The sequence below is a fragment of the Geotrypetes seraphini genome, chromosome 9 (genome assembly GCF_902459505.1).
Source record: "Geotrypetes seraphini chromosome 9, aGeoSer1.1, whole genome shotgun sequence".
Lineage (NCBI taxonomy): Eukaryota > Metazoa > Chordata > Amphibia > Gymnophiona > Dermophiidae > Geotrypetes > Geotrypetes seraphini.
Window position 1 is genome coordinate 151,935,810 of NC_047092.1, and position 21,520 is coordinate 151,957,329.

The 21,520-nt window shown below is 46.1% G+C and overlaps 1 protein-coding gene across 3 annotated transcripts in view; it reads left to right on the forward strand.

The window, feature by feature from the left end:
* The first annotated feature begins 1,162 nt into the window (after nucleotides 1-1,162).
* The window catches only part of U2SURP (U2 snRNP associated SURP domain containing), a 221,630-nt gene continuing 201,272 nt past the window's right edge, over nucleotides 1,163-21,520 (forward strand). Inside the window, exons 1-2 of one of the 3 annotated variants that reach the window (XM_033957623.1) lie at nucleotides 1,163-1,294; nucleotides 20,036-20,137. In XM_033957623.1, coding sequence (XP_033813514.1) covers nucleotides 1,250-1,294; nucleotides 20,036-20,137 — 147 coding nt within the window. In that variant the 5' untranslated portion in view covers nucleotides 1,163-1,249. Of the gene's footprint in view, nucleotides 1,295-1,316; nucleotides 1,574-20,035; nucleotides 20,138-21,520 lie in introns of those variants that run through there. The other 2 variants (XM_033957621.1, XM_033957622.1) reach the window with 2 other exon arrangements.

Sequence of the window (21,520 nt, forward strand, 5' to 3'; positions counted from 1 at the left end):
AAGCTTGCTGTGTGTGTGGGGAGGGGAGGGCGGGAGGGGGTTTATAGGCGCAGCTTTTGTATGTGTGTTATGCTTAGATAATCTGACCCTCAATGTTTGCATCATACATTCATGGACTTCCTTTGGATGTAGAGAATGACATGGTGACAAAATTCATCACATTCCTGTCCCTGCTGGAAACAATCCCGTGTCAGTCTTTAGTGACTATCTCAACCTCAGACATTTTACACCAGCATGCTTTAATGCAAACCTTGAGGGTTAGTGGCTGTGCCCATTCTGATTCTTCCCTCTCTCCTTAAAGCAGCATCCTGCAAACTTTTTGGCCGGAAGCATACTAAAACCCAGTGATCCGTCTGGAAGGCACCTGGAAGTGCATTGGCGTCGACGTCCGTGCATGTGAGGAGGCCCTTCTGGCGGCAACCCTGCCTGAACCTGTTACTTTGGTGGGGGATCCTGGAGGAGGGAAGGTGTGGGGAGAGAAGGAGAGATGCCGACAAGGAGAGTCATGGGCGCCGGCTGACGGTCTACAGAACATGCCTCTCACTGCGAGAGGCATATCCTATAAGTCAGGGGTAGGGCACTCCGGTCCTCGAGAGCCGTATTCCAGTCGGGTTTTCAGGATTTCCCCAATGAATATGCATAAGATCTATTTGCATGCACTGCTTTCAATGCATATTCATTGGGGAAATCCTGAAAACCCGACTGGAATACGGCTCTTGAGGACCGGAGTTCCCTACCAATGCAGTAGTCAGCCGGCACCTCTCCTCCTTACGATGTCTCATCGGGGCACACCTGGAATTTGTTGTGGCACACAGTTTGTGATCCACTGCCTTAAGGAATAACATGGAGATGGTTTCCCGTGGTTATCCACCGAGACAGAACGGTGACAAATTTTTTTCACTGTGGTGTTTTCTTCTGCAGAAACAGGAACTTCAAGACAGCTCAGAATTCCACACTTTTCGTTGATATGGTTCAGTCAATGATCTGAAACAATGTCAAAAAACATAGCATTATGATTCTGCAAATTGGTACTTTGCAAAATAACGCTCAGAATTTAGGAAGTTAGTTGGGCTGAGACTTACTCTATTTTCCAACGAACGATTAATAACTACGCGATCGATTATTAACGAAAAGCTTCAGATGGGCCGTCCGTTCGCTACCTCGGCAATCGATTTAGTTAACCCCGCCCCCTGTCTTGTTCTCATCTCACAGTCGGCGCTCGATTCGCCGTAGCTGAGCTACACGTAAGATGGCGGACAAAACGGCAGGCGGGTCTCAGAAAGCAAATCCAAAGGTGAAGCGAGTCTTTTTCTTAACGTGTTCCCGGCCGGCGAAGAAACGGCGGGGGAAAGCGAGCCTCTGCTTCGCGGTTAGCAGCGGAGGCTGTTGGCCGACTGGCGCGGGTCTCCTCGGTGGGCTGCGGGCGGGGGGAGACGTGCGCAGCGTTTCAGGGCCTGTCGGGCTGCGGCCCGGTAGGGCCTGGCTCCGTGAGATGCGCTTGTTAGTCCCGGAGAGGCTTCGCTTTTCGCATTGGGTCGCCCTTCAGCGCTCTGTGACGTCGGTCCTAAGACAGGTGGGGCTGTCCTGGCGTTGCGATCTAGGTGGGAGGCTCGCTGGAGGAGGAGGGGGGACGTCATGGTTGCGGGCCCCCTAACTGGATTCTGCTGTTCTCCGAGAAGGAACCCCCCCCCCCAAACCTGGCCCGGGCTTCTAGCATTTGTCTTTCGCTAGTGGAGTGTCCGCTGATGCAGAAACTAAGTATTTATCATATATCGAAGTCATTGCAAGGCCTACATCCAAATCTATATAGATATGACCATACCAACTATCAGAAGAAGGCGTATTTAATAGGAAGTAGATCAGATGTTCTGGTTTTTTTTTTTTTTTTGACGTATACATGACAATAAGTACAGCACGTATCTGTTGGTGTGGCAGCAGTTTTCTGTTTGTCCATTTTGACGTTTGCATCCCAAGGTTTCCCTGAAATTGAGATGTTTAGCCAGAAAGCAGAAAATTGATTAAATATCACTAGGGATGTGGTGATTTCGTAAATATATAAAGAGTTATAGGAGTTAATCCATTGTTAAACTAGTTGGTTTTTAAGCAAACTAAAAAGATATAGATTTAGCTTATGTTCTTTTTTTCTGCATTGGGTTTGGTTGGTGGTTTTGCCAGAGAGCTTACAATCTAAGGGGGCCCCCTTAAAATGGCATTCTGCTTAAGCGTCAGTGACAAATGCCAAATGTGCATGCACTAACTATTCTAAAATAAAACAACCTAAAAAACCCCACTCTCTGTGGGGATATGTCTGGGGTGGATGGAGAGTAGGCATTCCTGCGCTAATCGGTGCAGCTACGTTACCGCACAGGAATACCATGTAAGCTGTTAGGGCCAGATTTTATAAAAGGTCCCTAGCAGTGCCTAAGTTGTAGGTGCTGTTTGGCGCAGTTGACAATTGGCTGCTAGGCACCCTTTACAGAATCCTGCCTAGTGATGCGTAGACATCCTGTAGGCACTAGTATTATAGGCCAGGTTTTACCAGTGCCTAACTTGGGTGTCTTATTTATTTAATTTGGTCTCCCACCAAAGAGCTCAGAACGGGTTACAGGTTAATTCAACAACATCTACATCTCAGGTAGGCATTGTTAGGTGTCACTAAGTACACTTGGAATTCCACGCCAACCTTTTAATTTTAAATTGTTCTAATTACTCAACTTCAAGGCTTGGTCAATTATCAACACCATTTAAGCTAATGGATTTAATTTTAGCTTAAGAGTGGATTTTAGTTAGGTGTTGCTAGGCACCTTTAAATATGGCGCTTAACTAGGGCGCCATTTATAGAAACAAGCCCTTACTGCCTACAAAATGAGTGGTGGTAATGCACACATGCTTTTTTAATGGTTGTATGCTAATAGCAATAATGCTTGATTATTAACATGAAAAACAGAAAAGGGTCATTTTTATAGCTGTGGTAATAATTTTTATAGCTGTGGTAATAATTTATGAACTGTCTATATACTGTGATAGAGACCTAGATGATATATAGTTAAAACACACATAAAGTAACATAAATTCTAGTGCAATGTGTCTAGTGGTCCTGAATACTAGGGTTTTGCATCTTAACCTGCAAGTTGCTTGTAGAATGCTGTCAATCATTTTTTTGAATCCTGTCCTCCTTCCCAGGGAGTTGCTCCTGCCCCCTCAGTTTTTTTCTGCAAGCAAGTTGCTCAGAAGTGTTTCTGCTCTGCAGTTTTATTCTTTTTGGTTTTTTTCTGTTTGGTCAGACTTGGTGTCCAGAAGTTCTCACTTGTTAGGACCTCTGCCTGGGAGAAGATGCAGACTTGTGCTGCGGAAGACTGCTAGCAGGATCAGCCCTAGCTAGCCAGCCTGCTTTTGTATTTTTTGATCTCAGGGGCAGTCTCCTGCGTAGCTGCTCATATCCCTGATTTATTAGTAGCTTGAGCACAGGCTGTTCCCAGCTTGACCAGGATTAATAGCGGGCTGACTACGTGTCCTCTCCCCTTTCATGGCTTAAGGTTTTCTGGGGGTTGGGGCTCAGTCTAGTGAACCTCTGAGGCAGAGTTCTTCTCCATTTATCCCAGTTACATTACTGAGCTGAAGCAGGTAGGCACATGGCACAGTAACTAATATAACCTATGGAGAAAATCGGTGGGGTGGGGGTCTGCAAAAGTGAATTTTGAAGGCTTCTGCAGCCAGAGCCAAGGTCCCTCACCTCTAAAACCCCTTTCCTTGCATTTTTTCACCATAGCCTTTCAGCTTGATGAGTTTAATTTAAATAGGTGCAGTCTTTGATGATACCATGGAAGTCTACAAAATGCTAAGGAGTTGTCCTATGTGTTAGCCTGATCTTCTAGTGAGAGTTTTTATGAATTCTTGGTGGGGGGGGGGGAGGTGGAAGAGGACTAAAGGTGAGGGGTTTGAACTGCACATTAGAAACACCAGTTCTTGGTTTTATTGAGGAACCTAAAGAATAGCAGACTGATAAGTAGAAAGTCAGAAGAAAATGAACAGACCATGATAGTGCTAAAAATGAAAAGATTTTTTGTTTCACTAGTAACTTTATTATGCATTTTCAAGATGGTAATTTGTGAATGGTTGTGTGTATGTGTGTGTATATATATATGTATATATAGACATACACACACACATATATATATATATACACACACAAATATATATATATATATATATATATATATATATATATACACACGCACATATATATATATATGTGTATGTGTGTATATATATATATATATATATATATATATATATATATATACATACACACACATAAATATATATATATATATATATATATATATATATACACACACACATAAATATATATATATATATATATACACACATACACACACATATATATATATATATATATGTGTGTGTATGTGTATATATATATGTGTGTGTGTGTATATATCTAATATAATAAAATGCTAGGCCGCGCATGCGCACTCAAAAGACATGTTCCCTGATCCGTCACGGAAACACGAGTGTGCATGCGCGCGTTTTACGTCACCACCTGCTCGCTTAGTACGTCACAGCCTCCCTGCTCTACGCAAGCCGGACTGCAGCCAGACGCCGATCTCCGTTCCTCCTGCTGCCGCCGATCTCCGTTCCTCCTTTGCCACCCACCCCCTTCTCTTCCCACGGGCCCGAATGGCGATTCCAGCAGCGTGTGCATCAGTCTTCACACGCTGCTTCAGGCCCTTCTACTGCCCTGATTTGCTCTGCTGCGTCTCTGATGATGTCATCAGGGACGTGCCAGAGTAAATCAGGGCAGTAGAAGGACCCGAAGCAGCGTATGAAGACTGCTGCACATGCTGAAATCGCCAGGTTCGTAGTCGGGACCGCGGGAAGGGAAAGGGTAGAGGAAACGCTAATGCTGCTGCACAGGGAACTGGTGGGGGGGAGGGAAATGGAGGGGGAGGGAATGCTGCTTTGGACAGACAGACAGAGAGAGGAAGGGAAACACAATGAAAATAAGAAAGACACAGGGGCAGATTCACAGGGAACTGGTGTGGGGGAAGGGAAATGGAGGGGAATGGAATGCTGCTTTGGACAGACAGACAAGAGGGAGGAAGGGAGACAGAAAGAAAAGAAGAAAGACACAGGGGCAGTGAGATACATAGAAAGACAGACAGGCAAAGGGGGACAGAGACAAAGGACAGCGGGAGCCGTGTCAGGAAGGGTGCGGGATGCGGCAGTGGGAACTTTTCCAATGGGTGCAACTGGGCGGCTGTCAGGAACCTCTGATCAGGGGCAGAGCAAGGTAAGAGTATCATAGGGATAAGAAGGAGGAGGGGGGATAAAAAAGGAAGGGATGCCTACTGCTGGACAGGGGGAGAAGGAAAGAGGTGCTGCTGGACAGGGGGGAGGTAAAACAAAGGGAGAAGGGCTGCTGCTGCATAAGGAGAGCAGTGAAGGGGTGGTGGTGGACAGAGGGGAGGTAAAAGGAAGGGAAAATGGACAGGGGGAGCAGGCAAGGGGTGGTGATGGACAGCCAAGGAAAAAGAAAGGCAGAAAGAAAGAAAGCGGCTAAGGAGAGAGAGAGAAATAAAGACAGACACTCATATGTTCTAGCACCCGTTAATGTAACGGGCTTAAAGACTAGTATATATGTATATATATCAATAATAATAAAACGCTAGAGCGCGCATGCGCTCTTGAAAAATCATGAGTCCTGGCGCCGTGAGGTGTGCTTCTGTGGCAGTATTCTAATTGACACCTCACGGTGCTTGCAGGGGCTGGAGGCGCGCGGCTGGAGTTTTGTCAGCGCAGTCGTCTTCAGGAGCGTTTGGCTGTTTGTGGACTGGCAGGAGAGTGGCGGTGGCGGTTTCAAGCAGCAGCGCCGGCATTTTCTCTCCTGTTAGTGGAGAGTGTCGGTTCCTGGGTGTGCAGCCGCTGTTACAAAGTTAAAAAAAAAATAATAATACGGCTCAGGGAAGTGGGGGGGGGAGAGGGAAAGGGGGCTACTTTGGAGGGAGGGGAGTACTGGGAGGCTGACAGAGAGAAGGGGGCCAGAAGAGACAGAGAAATACAGACAGAGAGAAAGAAAAACAGGGAGCCAGGCAGAAAGACAGAGAGACAGACAAACAAAAAATGGGGGCCAGGGAGAGAGACAGCCAGAAAGATAAATAGGGGGCCAGATAGAAAGAAAGACAGCCATCCATACAGTGGCCAAGGAAAGAAAGAGAGACAGAAAGAAAGGCAGGGGTCAGGCAGAAAGACAGAGAGACAGAAAAACAGGGGGCCAGGCAGAGAGACAGACAAACAAAATCTGGGGGCCAGGGAGAGAGACAGGGGGCCAGGCAGAGAAACAGCCAGAAAGATAAACAGGGGGCCAGGCAGAAAGACAGAGAGACAGACAAACAAAATCTGGGGGCCAGGGAGAGAGACAGGGGGCCAGGCAGAAAGACAGACAGAAAGAAAGACAGCCATCTCACACCAGCCTCTATATCTTGATAAGGTTCTAATCCCCCAATGTTCTTCACGTACTTTGAGGTCAACAGACCAAAAACTTTTACGAATTCCTTCCGTAAAAGAGTTCTATTAATAAATAAATTTTACAGTAGTCGCCCCAACGTTGTGGAATGCCCTTCCACAACAACTTAGAGAAGAACAACATTTAGATAAATTCAAGACTAACTTGAAGACTTTCTTATTTCGTGACGCTTTTGCCTGTGCTTAAAGCTATCTTCTTTTTCTTTTTTTTTCTTCTCCTAATTTTTTCCTCTCTATTTCCCTCTCTTTCTTTTTTCTCTCCTTCACTCTGCTGGTTCCAATTTATTTAACCAACCGCTTTAAAAAAGCGACCCCGCCCAATATGTTTTTCCCCATTCACACTTTCTCCCTTTCTTCTCCAAAACATGTAACTTTCCCCCTCCTTTCCCTCTTATCCTCACTTTCATGTCAGTCAAGTTATGTTTTTGATGTTCACCCGTCTTCTTTTTATATTTATGACTCTTTTCTCTTTTTATAATTTTACTGTGAACCGGCCAGATACCTGTTGATGGTCGGTATATTAAAAAGATAATAAACTTGAACTTGACAGCGGCCAAGGAAAAAGAGAGAGAAATAAAGAAAGAATGACAGACAGACAGTGGGCCAGAAAGACAGCCAGCCAGCAGCCAAGGACAGAGAGAGAAAGAAAAAAAACCAGACAGATAGACAGTGGCCAAGGAGACAGAGAGAAAGAAAGAATGACAGACAGACAGAGGGCCAGAGAGACAGACAGAAGGAAAGACAGAGGGCCAGAGAGACAGACAGAAGGAAAGACAGACAGAGGGCCAGAGAGACAGACAGAAGGAAAGACAGACAAGGGGTCAGAGAGACAGATGGAAAGAAAGAATGACAGACAGACAGGATGCCAGAAAGACAGACAGACAGAAAAACAGACGGCCAGCAGCCAAGGAGAGAGAGAGAGAGAGAAAAAAAAAAAAATACAGAGACAGACAGCAGCCAAGGAGAGAGAGAGAGAAAGAAAAAAAGACATACAGACGGCCAGCGGCCAAGGAGAAAGAAAGAAAGAATGATATACAGACAGGGGGACAGAGAGACAGACAGAAAGGGAGAGAGATAGACAGAAATAAAGACAAATCAGCCAGAAGCCAAGAAAAGAAAGAGAGAAACAAAAAAAAAACCCCAAAAAGACAGACAGACAGTCCACAATGTTACCGGAGTCGAGTAGGAAACAGTTGGGGGGTTTCCCCTAACTACAATACAAAGCAGATGAAGCCTTTAAAGTGACAGCCAGATTATGTAACATAGAAGATGACGGCAGAAAAGAGCTACAGCCCATCAAGTCTGCCCACTCTGCTTACCCACCCCCTGTCTATGACCCAATTTCCTTATCTTGACCCTCAGAAACATGATGGCAGATAAAGGCCAAATGGCCCATCCAGTCTGCCCATGCACACTCTCTCTCACTCACTCACTCTCACATACATACACTCACTCACTCTCACATACATTCTCTCTCACACACACACAGCAAATCTTACCCCACAGCCATGACCTTGAGGCATACCACCGGTAACATCCCTTTCCTCAGAGTGATCTATTGTCTTTTTCTCAACAAGTTCTTGACCCAGCCCGTCATTTTGGGACCCATCCCGAGGGCACTCAGTTTATTTATTAGATGTCTGTGTGAAACACTAAAAGGCTTTGCTAAAATCTAAATACACCATATCTTGCACTGTCCCTCTATCCAATTCTTTGGTCACCCAGTCAAAGAAATTGATCAGATTGTCTGACAAGACCTACATCTAGTGAATCTATGTTTCCTGCTGGAAAAGGGAATAGAAGGGTATAAATAGAGGATTATTACACAGGTTCTGGACCTGTTGGGCCGCCGCGCGAGCGGACTGCTGGGCAAGATGGACCTCAGGTCTGACCCAGCAGAGGCATTGCTTATGTTCTGTCATTCACAGGATTCTAGAAACTTCGCCATTCTCTGTTTTAAAAGCGTTTCCATTAATTTGCTTACCACAGAAGTCAGACTTACTGGCCTGTAATTCCCTACTTCCTTGCTTCCACTTTTGTGGAGAGGGAACACATGCACCCTTCTCCAGTCCTCCGGTACCACTCCCGACTCTAGAGACTCATTGAAAAGGTCAGTCAGCAGAACCACCAGAACTTCCCTAAGTTCCTTCAGCACCCTCGGATATGCACCATCGCTTTGTCTACCTTTATTTTAGCTAGCTCCTCACGAACACAACCCTCTGAAAATCGATCAGGGTCTATTACTCCTCCATCCCTATTCATGTTTCTCTTCTGTGGTCCTGCTTCCGGCGCTCCAGCCGTAAACAAAGAAAAGAAATATTGGTTAAGCAATTCAGCCTTTTCTTTATCAGTTTCTACATATTTCTCCCCTTCACCTTTGAGTCTCACAATGCCACTTTTGCACTTCTTCCTATCACTAATATATCTAAAAAAATATCTTGTCTCTCTGTTTTGTTGTCAGCTATTTTTTCTTCCATTTCCATCTTTGTTTTTCTGACTGCACAACCAGCCTCTCAACTTTTCCAGATATTTTTGCCTGTCTTCCTCTTTCTGTGATCTTTTGTAATTTATGAAAGCTAACCTCTTATTTCTTACCTTCTCAGCTACTACTTTTGAGAACTAAAATGGCCTTCTTTTCCTCTTACTTTTATTTACTTGCCTCACAAAAATGTTTGTTGCTCTTACAATTACTCCTTTCAGTTTTGCCTATTGCGTTTCCACTCCTTCCAGACATTCTGATCCAGACAACAATTCCTTGACGTAAACCCCCATCTGAACAAAGTTAGTGTTTTTTCTTTTTTAAAGTCTAGGACCTTTGCTTTTGAATGAGCCCTCTCTGTACCCATCTTAATATTAAACTATGTCATGCTAGATGATCACCCACTGTAACATCAGAAACACTTTCCCTGTTTGGCACTAAGAGCCAGATTCACTAACTTGCCCGATCGGATCCGATCTGGGCAGGTCTGATGAATTCAGCAAACTCCAATATCCAGATGGGGCGATCGGAAGAATGCCCCCATCTGCCAGCACAGATTGCTCTATAGCGATCCCCGCGTATGCGCAGACCATCTTTAAAGCCTGCAGGTTTAAACCAAGGACTTACACTTCCTGGAAGGGTGGGAGAGTCCAGGCAGGCAGGCAGGTGTTCAGGGCAGCTACAGTCGGGGAAGTAGGAGATCGGGCTGACAGGGCTGAGAGCAGGGCGGCAGAAGGCAGTCAGAATGGGCTTCAGTGACTGGTCCTCAGCAGTCGCTTTTTGGGTTGATCGGCCAGCACAGTCGAATCGGCAGATTTGTTTAGTGAATCGCGTCCCTGCCTACTTTGCATTCAGCTCCCCTCATTTGCATGTGCGGATTGGAATCAGATCGCTAAACAGGTTAGTGAATACTACAGGAGGGAAATCGGGTCGCAAAGGGCTCACAAACTGATCAGTACATGATCGGTTTGCTTAGTGAATTTAGCCCTAAGTCCAGTGTGGGTTCTGTTACACTCATCTGAAGGTGTAAAACTTCAAAAGAGGCTGAAATCCTCTTTTGAAGTTTTACACCTTCAGATGAGTGTATTTTTTCCTTGATTGTGATTTTGTACTCCATGCCTCCAAAACTACTTACATAAGTGAAACTGAGCTGTAGCCCTCGCTATTAATTTAGTTAAGTTTGGGATTCTGGTCACCAGTTTTTGACACGAATAATACATGGAATTTTGTGTTCATAGCTGTCATTATAAAAAAAGCTTTTGAAAAAAATGCGATTCTGTATGAATGGAAATGAGTGATTTATCTACTTATTTATATGTATGCGGAGTTTTTTTATAAACCCGTGATGATGTGCTGTGGGTTGGGCACTTGTGTAGTCCCAGCCTCCCAAAATTGAGGTTTATTTTTCTCCGTTATATTATGATTTTTCATACAGTTTATGTTATGTCAGCAACTTTTGTGTACGTGGCCTGAATGTTTCCCTGCGTTCTACAATACGTACTTAACATACATTTATCAGCCATTACGATTGTATCCCAGAAATTTGTTAGTTGCCACTATATCCAACTCATCTTCTTCCTTCACAGCTTCTAGATCCAGAATTTTGTTTCCCATACTTCGAGCATTAGTATATACTGCAATCATAGTTGGATCTTTTTACCAAGGCACCAAAAATTTCTACAATTACTTGGGTTTATAGCATTCTTAAACCATCATTCATAAATAGGAATATGGTAATCTATGATGAAGATTTCATAAAGGTTGTCTGAACTTGAGCTCTTATGTGAGGAGGCTGAATTACCTTTTCTTTGTAGCCATGGTTAAGTGTAAATGTAAAGCCCAAAGGTGGATCCAGCTATTAGAAACTATAATGGAGTCCTTTATGCCACACATCTTTCTGGCACAGTAAATGTATTTATTATTGGTGTCTGCAATGGAGCAACTGCTTAGGTGGATCTGTCTCTCTCTTACCCTCTTCTGATAGAGCAGTTATCACCCCTGTATCTGGCCAATCAAAGAGCACCAACTAAGTTGCTAGTCCTAAGTTTTCTTGTGTAGTTTGCCATTGACTGCACTAGTTGACTGTTGCTAGTCCTATAATGGGGGTTGTACAGTATTGTGCAGGATGGGAGAATGGATCTGGCGTTCATGATTAACCAGAGAAGGACTTGGCAGTTAGGGAGAGTACACATGTTATCCCAGGACAAGCAGGCAGCATATTCTCATATGTGGGTGATGTCATCCATGGAGCCCCAGTATGGACAGCTGTACAAGTGCAATGGCACTTTAAGAACTTTAGAAAGTTCACGACTGACCGCACTACGCATGTGCTAGTGCGTTCTTGTCTGACGTAGGTGCGTGGTTCCTCAGTTCTTAGTTTTCTGTGGACGACGGGACACATCTTATTTTGAAACTGAGCAAGTAAAACAAATAATTACTGATTTGTTGAATGTGAGCATTGGGCAGACTGAATGGACTATCTACTGTCATTTATTATGTTACTATGTTAATTTAGTCAAGGAAAATTTTGTCTTGCCAATCTACTACATTTTTTTGAAGGGGTGAATAAACACGTGGCTAAAGTTAGCCGGATAGAAAACAGAGAGTAGGGTTAAATGGTCATTTTTCTCAATGGAGGAGAGTAAACAGTGGAGTGCCATAAGAACATAAGAATTGCCGCTGCTGGGTCAGACCAGTGGTCCATCGTGTCCAGTAGTCTGTTCACGCAGCGGCCCTTAGGTCGAAGACCAGTGCCCTATCTTGAGCCTAGCCTTATCTGCGTATGTTCTGGTCCAGCAGGAACTTATCTAACCTTTTCTTGAATCCCTGAATGGTGCTTTCCCCTATAACAGCCAGGGATCTGTACTGGAACTGGTGCTATTTAACTTATTTATAAACTACCGTATTTTCGCGGATATAACGCGCGCGTTATACGTGATTTTACGTACAGCGCATACCCCTCGCGCGTTATATGCCTGAGCACGGTATACAAAAGTTTTTAAACATAGTTCCCACCCCGCCCGACGCCCGATTCACCCCCCCAGCAGGACCGCTCGCACCCCCACCCCGAACGACCGCTCGCACGCGCTCCCACCCGCACCCGCATCCACGATCGGAGCAAGAGGGAGCCCAAGCCCTCTTGCCCGGCCGACTCCCCGACGTCCGATACATCCCCCCCCCGGCAGGACCACTCGCTCCCTCACCCCGAAGGACCGCCGACTCCCCAACAATATCGGGCCAGGAGGGAGCCCAAACCCTCCTGGCCACGGCGACCCCCTAACCCCACCCCGCACTACATTACGGGCAGGAGGGATCCCAGGCCCTCCTGCCCTCGACGCAAACCCCCTCCCCCCAACGACCGCCCCCCCCCAAGAACCTCCGCCCGTCCCCCAGCCGACCCGCGACCCCCCTGGCCGACCCCCACGACACCCCCACCCGCCTTCCCCGTACTTTGTGTAGTTGGGCCAGAAGGGAGACCAAACCCTCCTGGCCACGGCGACCCCCTAACCCCACCCCGCACTACATTACGGGCAGGAGGGATCCCAGGCCCTCCTGCCCTCGACGCAAACCCCCCTCCCTCCAACGACCGCCCCCCCCCAAGAACCTCCGACCGCCCCCCCAGCCAACCCGCGACCCCCCTGGCCGACCCCCACGACCCCCCCACCCCCCTTCCCCGTACCTTTGGAAGTTGGCCGGACAGACAGGAGCCAAACCCGCCTGTCCAGCAGGCAGCCAACGAAGGAATGAGGCCGGATTGGCCCATCCGTCCTAAAGCTCCGCCTACTGGTGGGGCCTAAGGCGCGTGGGCCAATCAGAATAGGCCCTGGAGCCTTAGGTCCCACCTGGGGGCGCGGCCTGAGGCACATGGGCCAAACCCGACCATGTGTCTCAGGCCGCGCCCCCAGGTGGGACCTAAGGCTCCAGGGCCTATTCTGATTGGCCCACGCGCCTTAGGCCCCACCAGTAGGCGGAGCTTTAGGACGGATGGGCCAATCCGGCCTCATTCCTTCGTTGGCTGCCTGCCGGACAGGCGGGTTTGGCTCCCGTCTGTCCGGCCAACTTCCAAAGGTACGGGGAAGGGGGGTGGGGGGGGTCGTGGGGGTCGGCCAGGGGGGTCGCGGGTCGGCTGGGGGGGCGGTCGGAGGTTCTTGGGGGGGGGCGGTCGTTGGAGGGAGGGGGGTTTGCGTCGAGGGCAGGAGGGCCTGGGATCCCTCCTGCCCGTAATGTAGTGCGGGGTGGGGTTAGGGGTTCGCCGTGGCCAGGAGGATTTGGGCTCCCTCCTGGCCCAATATTGTCGGGTAGTCGGCGGTCCTTCGGGGTGGGGGTGCGAGTGGTCCTGCCGAGGGGGGAGAAGAATCGGACGTCGAGGGGGGGCATCAGGCTTTCAGGATGGGGACAGGACTTCAAGGGGGGACAGGCAGATCTTCAAGGGGGACAGGCAGACCTTCAAGGGGGACAGGACTTCAAGGGGGACAGGCACGGAGAGGCGGGGCAGTGCACCGAAAGTCAGGGCGGGTGAACGGTGAGTCGGGGCAACCAGAGGAGAGTCGGGGCAGTGCACCGAAAGTCAGGGTGAGTCGGGGCAACCAGAGGAGAGTCGGGGCAGTGCACCGAAAGTCAGGGTGAGTCGGGGCAACCAGATGAGAGTCGGGGAGAGCGAAAGGAGAGTCGGGGTGGCCAGAGGAGAGTCGGGCAGCATGCGCGTTATATGCCTGAGCGCGGTATAGAAAAGTTTTTGTACATATCATCGTGATTTCTGCGCGCTATACCCCTGTGCGCGTTTTACAATGGTGCGCGTTATATCCGCGAAAATACGGTATCCTTCTCCTCACTAAAAGGTATCTTCTATGCGGGAAAATTGGGAAAATCTCTCTTATTCAGAATCACAGGGAATAACCTTACTACCCCACTACGGAATCGCGTTTCCTTCCAACTATTCTGTAAGCACCTGAAAACTAGGCTTTTCACAAAAATGTAATGCTGTCCTCCCCTCTATACTCAACCACCAAACCCAATGTGTTATACCTTCCTTTATTAAGCTCTTGTAAACCGTGCCAAACTCTCTATTCATGGAGAGGATGCGGTATATAAACTTAAGGTTTAGTTTAGTTTAGAAATTGGAACGATGAGTTGAGGTGATTAAATTTGCAGATGACACTAAACTGTTCAAAGTTGTCAAAAAGCATGCAGATTGTGAAAAATTGCAGGCAGACCTTAGGAAATTGGAAGACTGGGGGGTCCAAGTGGCAGATGAAATTTAATGTGTACAAGTCCAAAGTGATGCACATTGGGAAGAATAACCCAAATCACAGTTACCGGATGCTAGGGTCCACCTTGGGGGTTAGCGCCCAAGAAAAGGTTCTGGGTATCATTGTAGACAATATGACGAAACCTTCCGACCAATGTGTGGCGGCAGCCAAAAAAGCAAAGATGCTAGGAATTATTAAAAATTGGATGGTTAACAAGACTAAGAATGTTATAATGCCTCTGTATTGCTCCATAGTGCAACTTCACCTGGTGTATTGCATTAAATTCTAGTTTTATCTCAAGAAAGATGGCAGCGGCACTAGAAAAGATACAAAGAAGAGGGACCAAGATGATAAAGGGGATGGAACTCCTCTTGTATGAGGAAAGACTAAAAAGGTTAGGGCTGTTCAGCTTAGAAAAGAGATGGTTGAGGGGAGATAGAATTGAAGTCTACAAAATCCTGAGTGGAGTAGAACGGGTACAAGTGGATCGATTTTTCACTGTCAAAAATTTCAAAGACTAGGGGACACTAGATGAAGTTACAGGGAAATACTTTTAAAACCAATAGGAGGAAATATTTTTTCACTCAGAGAATAGTTAAGCTCTGGAACGCATTGCCAGAGGTTGTGGTAAGAGTGGATAGCTTAGCTGGTTTTAAGAAAGGTTTGGACAATTTCCTGGAGGGAAAGTCCATAGTCTGTTATTGAGAAAGACATGGGGGAAGCCACTGCTTGCCCTGGATCAGTAGACAAAAAATAGAACCCTATATGGAGGAGGTACAACAACAAGCTAACAAATGAAAGAACCTCCCTCACCCCAAGAAGTCTACAAAGATTAGGGAAAAGAGATGAAGTCCAACTCCAAACTGAGCAAAAAATGAAAATAATGTGACTGAGGGCTTGTCCGTTTAATACTCTTAAATTATAGAATTATTTTCATTTTTTGCTCAGTTTGGAGTTGGACTTCATCTCTTTTCCCTAATCTTTGTAGACTTCTTGGGGTGAGGGAGGTTCTTTCATTTGTTGCCCTGGATCAGTAGCATGGAATGTTGCTACTCTTTTAGGTTTTTTTGCCAGGTACTGGTGACCTGGATTGGCCACCATGAGAATGGGCTACTGGGCTTGATGGACCATTAGAAACATAGAAAATGATGGCAGAAAAGGGCCACGGCCCAAGTAGTCTGCCCACACTAATGACCCACCTCCCTAACTTCCTCGATGACGAGATCCCACATGCCAATCCCATCTTTTCTTAAAATCTGGCACGCTGCTGGCCTCAATTACCTGTAGTGGAAGATTATTCCAGCGATCAACCACCCTTTCGGTGAAGAAATATTTTCTGGTGTCGCCATGAAATTTCCCTCCTCTGATTTTCAACGGATGCCCTCTTGTTGCCGTGGGCCCTTTAAGAAAAAAGAGATCTTCTTCCACCTCGATATGGCCCGTGACATATTTGAACGTCTCTATCATGTCTCCCCTCTCTCTGCGTTCCTCGAGTGAGTATAGCTGCAACTTACCCAGCCGTTCCTCATACGGGAGATCTTTGAGTCCTGATGGCCACTCGCTGAACCGACTCAACTCTCAGCATGTCTTTTTGATAATGTGGCCTCCAGAATTGTACACAATATTCCAGATGGGGTCTCACCATGGATCTGTACAACAGCATTATGACCTCGGGCTTACGGCTGACGAAGCTTCCACAGATACAACCCATGATTTGTCTGGCCTTGTATGAAGCTTTCTCCACTTGATTGGCAGTCTTCATGTCTTCGCTAATGATCACCCCCAAGTCAAGTTCTGCTACAGTCCTTGCTAGGATCTCACAATTTAGGGTGTAAGTCCTGCATGGATTTTTGCCGCCAAGGTGCATGACCTTGCATTTATTGGCATTGAAACTTAGTTGCCAAGTCTTTGACCAATGCTCCAGTAAGGCTATTCTTATGTTCTTATGGATTTTCAAAAAGTGTTTGACAAAGTGTACCTCATAAAAATCTTTTGAGGAATTTAGAAAGTCTTGGGATAGGAGGTAATGTCCTATAATGGATTAAGAGCTGGTTAAATGGTCAATACTCTCAATGTAGGAGGGTAAGTAATGGGGTTTAAGCACTAATTTTATCAAATTCCATGCAACAAAGGTATGCAAGTAAATCAGTAAAATGCTTATCAACACAGTTCAGTGTAAGGATAACTTTAATTTCAATGAATAGTCAATGGGGTTGAATATCATTGGTTAACATCGCTAGCCTTGGCTTTTTAAACCAGTGACCTGCAAACGGAAGAGGAAATGCAGCTATATTTGTTTAGAAGGTGATTGTGGGAATGCTGAAGTAAGTAACCCTAAATTTATGGGCCTATATTCTTTGCGTTTATAGAGACATTTGAAGATGAACTGAAATCCCATATTTTTGAACATACATGCTATTTGCCCAGAAGCAGCATATTCTAGCGAAATTCTGGCTGTCATCGGCATGGGGAAGCTAGCTTTCAAGTAATGGAGACCTGCATTTATGAACAGTCTGCAAACCGGCTAATGCAAGAGTATTGGACTTAAGGCTTGCGGGCTGCTGTAGGCCTGGTTTTTAAGCCTGTTACATTAACGTGTGCTAGAATAGATGTGTCTATCTTTCTTTCTGTCTCTCTCCTTGGCCTCTGTCTGTCTGTCTGTCTGTCTTTCTTTCTGTCTCTCTCTCTCCTTGGCTGCTGGCTGTCTGTATTTATTTTTCTTTGTCTCTCTCTCCTTGGCCCCCTGTCTGTCTTTCTTGCTTTCTGTCTGTCTCCCTGCCCGCTGTCTTTCTGTGTGCCTGTCTTTCTGTCTCTCTCCGTGGCCCCCTTATGTCTCCCCCCCCAGAGCAAACCAAGATTTCTACCTGCCCCCCCAACACACCCCTCCCCCAAAGCATAGCAAGTTTGCTCCCTGGCCCCCTTTCCCTCTTCCCCTCCACTTCTCTCTGCAACAGTAGCAGCGGCAGCATTTCCCTCCCACCCTTCCCTGTGCAGCATCAGCAACATTACATCACCTTCTACTTCCCTGTGCAGCATTTCGTCTTGGGAGGGTCTGATGCAGGGAAACTGCGGCACACAAACTGCCGCAGGCTCCAGGTGGAGAAAGTTCAGGAAAGCGCTGCACGCACTGCAAACCGCCACGCGCGCATGCACCGCACGCTGTACTACCATCTCTCTGCCTCGGAGGTACGGATCAGGGAGGCAGGTATCGAGGCATTGGAAGTGCGCATGCGCGCTTAGAGTTTTATTATGATTGATTTGTATGCTTTTTAAAGGGAAAAGATTACTGGCTGCTTCATTTGCTGTTTCTCTCCCTCTCCACCCCCTCCCGAGATGCAGAATGATGACACATCTATGGAGATCCTACCCAGATCGTGACACCCATTTTGGGTCCCAAAGCACAGTTTGAGAGGTTCTTGCCTATGTGTTATTGGAAGATAACAACTGCCCCTCTTTTGTTCCAGACTCTACTCCCCTCATCGTCTGGCAGCAGATGCTTTTCTCCTCAATTGGGCGGATCGGTTTCTTTATGCCTTTCCTTCCCTTCCTATCATGTTGCGGACATTGTTCAAACTTCAGAGTGAGAAAGCCACCATGATTCTCATCGCCCCACGGTGGCCACGGCAACATTGGTACTCCCTTCTACTTCAGCTCAGTTCCAGGGAACCCATACTGCTACCAGTATTTCCTACTCTACTTACTCAGCATCAGCAATCTCTGCTTCATCCCAACCTGCCATCTCTCCACCTTGACAGCTTGGTTTCTCTCGGGCTGACCCCTGCTCATGCATCTCTCTCTCAGCCTGTTTGTTCCATTCTGGATGCCTCCAGGAAACCGTCCACTCTTCAATGTTACCAACAAAAGTGGACTCGTTTTTCTTCCTGGTGTCTCCATCATCATAATCCCACTTCGCTACTGGTGGAACAACTGTTGGATTATTTGCTCTCTTTATCGGACTCCAGTCTCAAGTCTACGTCCATCAGAGTGCACTTCGGTGCCATTACTGCTTTTCATGAGCCAGTTCACGGAAAACCTCTCACGGCTCACCCTCTGGTAACCAGATTCATGAGGGGCCTTTTCAATGTGAAACCACCTCTTAAGCCCCCTCCGATTATCTGGGATCTTAATGTGGTTCTGTCCTCTCTCATGAAGCCTCCTTTCGAACCATTGGCCACAGCTCATCTCAGATTTCTCACTTGGAAAGTGGTCTTCCTTATTGCCCTTACCTCTGCCAGGAGGGTCAGTGAGTTACATGCACTAGTGGCTGATCCACTTTTCACTGTTTTCCACCATGACAAGGTGGTTCTACGTACCCATCAAAAGTTTCTTCCTAAGGTTGTCTCTAACTTTCACCTTAACCAGTCCATTGTCTTACCTGTATTCTTCCCGAAACCTCATTCTCATCCAGGAGAACAGGCTTTGCATACTTTGGACTGTAAGCGTGCTTTGGCTTACTATTTAGAGCGCACTAAGCCTCACAGATCATCTCCCCAACTTTTTCTATCTTTTGATCCCAATAAGTTAGGTCATCCTGTTTCTAAATGTACGATATCCAATTGACTTGCTGCTTGCATCTCGTTCTCTTATGTTCAGACCGGACTGACACTGGAAGGTTCTGTCATGGCCCATAAGGTTAGAGCTATGGCAGCATCTGTGGCTTTCCTCAGATCCACTCCTATTGAGGAAATCTGCAAGGCTGCTACTTGGTCCTCTGTTCATACTTTCACCTCTCATTATTGTCTGGATGCATTCTCCAGACGGGATGGACACTTCGGCCAATCTGTTTTACAAAATTTATTTTTCTAATGGCCAACCTTCCCTCCATCCCTCTTTTTGTTAGCTTGGAGGTCACCCATCAGTTAAGAATATGCTGCCTGCTTGTCCTGGGATAAAGCACAGTTACTTACCGTAACAGGTGTTATCCAGGGACAGCAGGCAGATATTCTTACGTACCACCCACCTCCCCGGGTTGGCTTCTTAGCTGGCTTATCTTAACTGGGGACCACGCGCCTCCGTCGGGCGGGAAGGCACTCGCGCATGCGCGGTGCGGCCTACTGGAACTTTCTAAGTTCTTAGAGTGCAATCACTCTAAAATTGTCCGTACCGGGGCTCCGTCGGTGCCGTCACCCATCAGTTAAGAATATCTGCCTGCTATCCCTGGATAACACCTGTTACGGTAAGTAACTGTGCTTTCTTTCCTATGTGTTATTGGAAGACGGCTATGGTAGTGCAAAGGCATAAATGACCATACTCATTTTACTATCGATAATTTTTCAGATAAAGCTGGAATAGAAAAATTGCTGTGTCGTTATCCAGTTAGCTATTCTGGTAGCAGTTTGAATATCATTGCTATCTGGATAGCAGCATAGAATATCTGTGTACTATTTAGCTGCTGCAACTGGTGTTTAAAAATGCTGACAGAGGTGGTGGGTGAATTCTATTTAAATTGAATTGCTGTCTGCCACTGTGGGCAGTTTGTGAGGAATGTAAGTGCAGGATTCTGTGTGCAAACAGTGTTTGAAATTAACTTTAATAATCTGCAAAATTAAAGTTACATTTTGGTTTGAAGCTTATAAACATTTTATGGTGCATCTTTAGGTCTTAAAAAGTTATTTTTTTGTTTGTTGAGTCTCTGCAAGTGTACTGTATAGAAGTGTTATTTTGTTTTGATTATTTGGGAGAAGTAACCAGTATAGTACAAAATATTACTTTTGAATATTTTGTTTTGAACAAAACTTTTTTTTTTTTTTTTCCCTTTTAGCAACCTTTGTTGGAAAGCAAACTTAAAGCGTTCAGTATTGGCAAGATGAGCACAGCTAAGAGAACTTTAAGTAAAAAGGAGCAGGAAGAAATGAAAAAGAAGGTAATGTAATTTCTAAAGGACCCTTTTTAAAGACTGAAGTTTTATAATGATTGTCTTAAAATTAGGGCTGCATTTCGATTAAAATTTTTAATCGTGATGAATTGTGCAATTAAAAATTTTTTAATTTTGTGATTAATCATGGGGCAAATCCCTCCCAGACCCAACACGACTCGCTCTTGCCCCACAGCCAATCTACCTTTAAATCCAGCCTTTGGTCTGGCAAGCCAGCAGTAGCGCTACTAAATTGATCCGGCCCCCACAACTTCTGTTTTCAGAAGGGGCAAGCAGGATCAAAGGGAAAGGTGTGATGGAGGCCACAGGCAGCTTTTCCGTAGGGCAAACACTGGCCTGCCAGACCGAAGGTTGTTATTTAAAGGTAAGTTGGATGGAGGAAGGGGGGGGGATTGAAAGAGAGTCAACGTTGGTTTGGGAGGGAAGGGAAAGCAGATGGATTGTGTGAGCATGCTGGGAGAGGGAGGCAGAAAATGGTTGCATACAATTAATTATTAATTATGGTTGATAATTGTGGTGTTAACCACGGTTAATATGTAGCTCTACTTAAAATTAACCTTTCAATAATTTCAGCGAGAGCTGAAAAGTAATAGGAGAAATTTATAAGCTTATTTACAAAAGCTATGATATGCTAAATGCTTAAATTGGCACTTAGTGAGTGCATATATCCGAAAATAAGTGCAACGTTTGTTTCCATGGTACTTTCACAGGAATAATAAACTGTGTTGCCTGAAAAGGTCTGTAAAGCATTTCACTAATATTGTGATAAATGTGTGCAATAGACTAATGCAAGGATATCGGACATGAATGAGGCTTGCAGGCTGCTGTAGGCCTAGTGATGACATCTGTTGCATTTTTTAAAGGGATAAGATAGCTGGCTGCTTCAGCTGCTGTTTCTCTACTCAGCCAGCAGCAGTCAAAACACTAGACACCTCACCTCTCCTGGATCCTCTTCATTCTTCTAAGTGAGCATAAAAATAAATCTCTAACTTCAGAGCAGGTCTGTCTTCATATTCATGAGGGTTAGGGGCACAGCTCCCTTGTGAATATTAAAAAATCGCAAATAACATTAGGGGCCCCCACTCTGACTCCCTCCTGGATCCTCCACAGCTTATCTTTAAAGCCCTAGTGGTCTAGCAGTGAGGCAGAGCAGGAGCAGTTTCCCTGTGCTCCTGCCCCATGCAGATCTGTGATCAGAAATGGCTGTCTCCAGTGACTTGCGAGACCACAGGAACTCACGGGACTGACGCAAGAAATTGAGGCGGCCATTTTTGATAGTGGATCTGCACAAGACTAGGAAGATTGCACCTGTCCCGCTCCACCACTAGACCACCAGGGCTTTAAAGGTAAACTGTGGAGGAGTCTGGGAGG